At 42.0% G+C, this 2,616-nt stretch overlaps 1 protein-coding gene across 1 annotated transcript; it reads left to right on the top strand.

Annotated features, from left to right (window-relative positions):
* The first annotated feature begins 1,537 nt into the window (after positions 1–1,537).
* On the top strand, positions 1,538–2,368 carry LOC142174757 (uncharacterized). The gene is made up of 2 exons (XM_075240944.1): positions 1,538–1,659; positions 1,743–2,368. Exons 1-2 carry the CDS (start codon positions 1,561–1,563, stop codon positions 2,325–2,327), a joined length of 684 nt encoding a protein of 227 aa, XP_075097045.1. The 5' UTR covers positions 1,538–1,560; the 3' UTR covers positions 2,328–2,368.
* The last annotated feature ends 248 nt before the right edge of the window (positions 2,369–2,616 follow it).

Raw genomic sequence — 2,616 nt, 5'->3', positions numbered from 1 at the left:
TGGACGAACTTTTAGAAAATGATTTGGAACATCCTGAACACATATTGGAAGAAGTTGATATAAATGAAGTAAGAATTATAGAAAACGAGGAAGAAGAATCAACTGATGAAGCTCAAACTAGTGAGGAAGAAGAATTCTCTAACGAGGAAGAAGAATTCTCTGACGAGGAAGAATATGTTGATGAGCTTTAAAAAATTGGTTTCTTCGATAACTCTCGTTTATAGATAGTTTCCTTATATGTTTCAATCTAAATATGTATTATATTATGTAGATGACAAGCAAGGGTCGAGGTAACAATGAAGGTAGTGGTTCTCGGGGTCGAGAAAAGGCTAGGAAGCAAAAGAGGAGGGTAGAAGATACTACTCATCAATCTTTTCCACCATCTTCTGATTTGCCTATCACTATGCCACAGCCTCTACCCCATGGCTATACTGAGTTTCCACAGCATCACCAGCCCTACACCTTTGTGCAGACCCCGGGTGTTTCTTCACAGGGCCATCGGACTGTGCGTCCGACATACAGTCCACCTGCCTCACTACCACGTGGATCTCGCCCAACAGCATCACATGGATTGCATCAATCCATGTCACAACCACATGGATCACAGTCATCAGTGTCACAGCCAGTCGGGTCACAGCCACTCGGGTCACAGCAGTCAGTATCACAGCCACTTGCGATCCGTGCAACTATGTCGCAGTCACAGGGATCACATCTATCGTCATCAGCGACTCCACCTATTGGAGGCCTTCGCTTGCGGGATAGTAGCTCTGACCCCCCTACTCATTCCACACATGCCTCTGATACACATATTTCGTACGATGATGCTGCTACTGCTACTGACGAGGAGGTGCATTATGATCAGTATGGCAAGATCATCATAGTCCCTGAGCGTGATGGGTAAGAGTTATTTGTTATTTTTATGTTTATTTTTTGTATAGTTTTTACTAAGATATTAATTTGTTTTATTTATTAAATTGCAGGTTCCTCCCGAGTAATATTACTACGAGGATAATCACCAAAGCAACCAGAAAGCTTTATGATGCCCCTTATGCGTCTTGGCGTGAATTCCCATTCTCACTGAAGGAGGCAATTTTCAATGAATTTAAGGTATAAATGTTCTTTTAAGCAGTTTAATTATTTATATTTATGATATTTCCATATAATATTTAACTTTTGAAATACAGAGCAAGTGTGTATGGGAACACCAGTATAGCGCAGACGTGACTGCAAATTTTAATCTCAAAGCTCGCAAGCGGTTGTCGCATTCTTTCTCCATAGCTAGACAGCTGAACCAGAAGCCTGGCTGGTTGCTTCAGGAGTTTTGGGATGATTTGCAAAGGCAATGGCTTACAACAGAGTTCTTACAGAAGAGCGAAAAGGGAAAGAAAGCTCGCGCATCTGAGAAGGGAGGATCATTGCACACTGGAGGTGCGGTCAGCCAGGGGACAATAAAAAGAAGAATGAACGTAATTGCTTAATTTATTTTAATTTTCAAAGTATATCTATTCTATTTATTAATTAAAATTTATGAGTTTTCAGGAAAAGAAGTTGGGTCGTCCGATGAACCAAGATGAGCTATTCAGGGAGACTCATATTGTGAAGAAGAAGAAAGAGACGGATCAAGAAAGGTGGGTCGAGGGACGTGCCTCGACTGTACATGTAAGTTTTCACTTTTCATTAAGTATTTTCATTTACTTTTATGTAAATTTTGAAATACTAATTCAATTTACTTTTTCTTATAGGATCGCTTCAGAGTTGAAGCTGAGGAATTCATACGCAGCCAGCAACCTAATGAGTCGGGCGCGCCATTCCAACTTTCGGCCGAGGATGTTGAAAGACTATGGACGCGGGCTGCAGGCGGTCCAAAATGGGGGAAGGTATACGGCCTTCCTACTAAGACATTCCATCGCTATAGGTGTGGAATGCAAGGAATAGGGACTTCCTCGCAAGCCGAGCAACTTGATGGGGAGAGCCTCTCCGCTATGCGGGAGACTGTGACAAAGCTCACATCCGAGCTAGAAGCGTCCAAGGAAAGAGAAAAGCTTAGAGATGCTCAGTATATTGGCGTGGTCGCTCAGTGCCAGAGCATGCAAGAGCAGATCAAAAATCTCCTAGCTGGATCTTTTTCGATTCCCCGGTCTCGACCATCATCGCCAGAGGCTACCCGTCCCCATGCTCGTTCGTCCCATCCTCCAAGTGGTCGTTCCTCCCGTCCTCCCGGTGATCATTCTTCCCGTCATCGACAAGTAGACCCTTCTCAATACCGTGATGATGATGATGAAACTTCATCAGACGGTGATGATAATGATGTACCAAACAATGAATGAATTTTAGACAATTTTAACTAGACAAATACAATTTGTTTTCCATTGGGTTGTAATAAGAGTTAACTTAGTTTGGTAGTTCTATTGAAATTTACACTTTCTTGGTTTTAATGTAGCTTTTAATGTTGTTTTTGTGTTGTTGTTGTTGTTGTTGGGTTGTTGTTTGGTCTTGTTATTGGAATTGTTGTTTGAATTGTTGTTGTTGTTGCTTGTTAGGCTTTTGGTATGACTGGCAGGTGGTGTAGCTGCCAAAACAGGCAGTTTCTGCCAAAATAATACATAGAAAAGCGAC

This window comes from Nicotiana tabacum, chromosome 3 (assembly GCF_000715075.1).
Source record: "Nicotiana tabacum cultivar K326 chromosome 3, ASM71507v2, whole genome shotgun sequence".
In the NCBI taxonomy this organism is placed as follows: domain Eukaryota; kingdom Viridiplantae; phylum Streptophyta; class Magnoliopsida; order Solanales; family Solanaceae; genus Nicotiana; species Nicotiana tabacum.
Note: the sequence above shows the minus strand (reverse complement) of the source record. Positions and strands in the feature narration are given on the sequence as shown.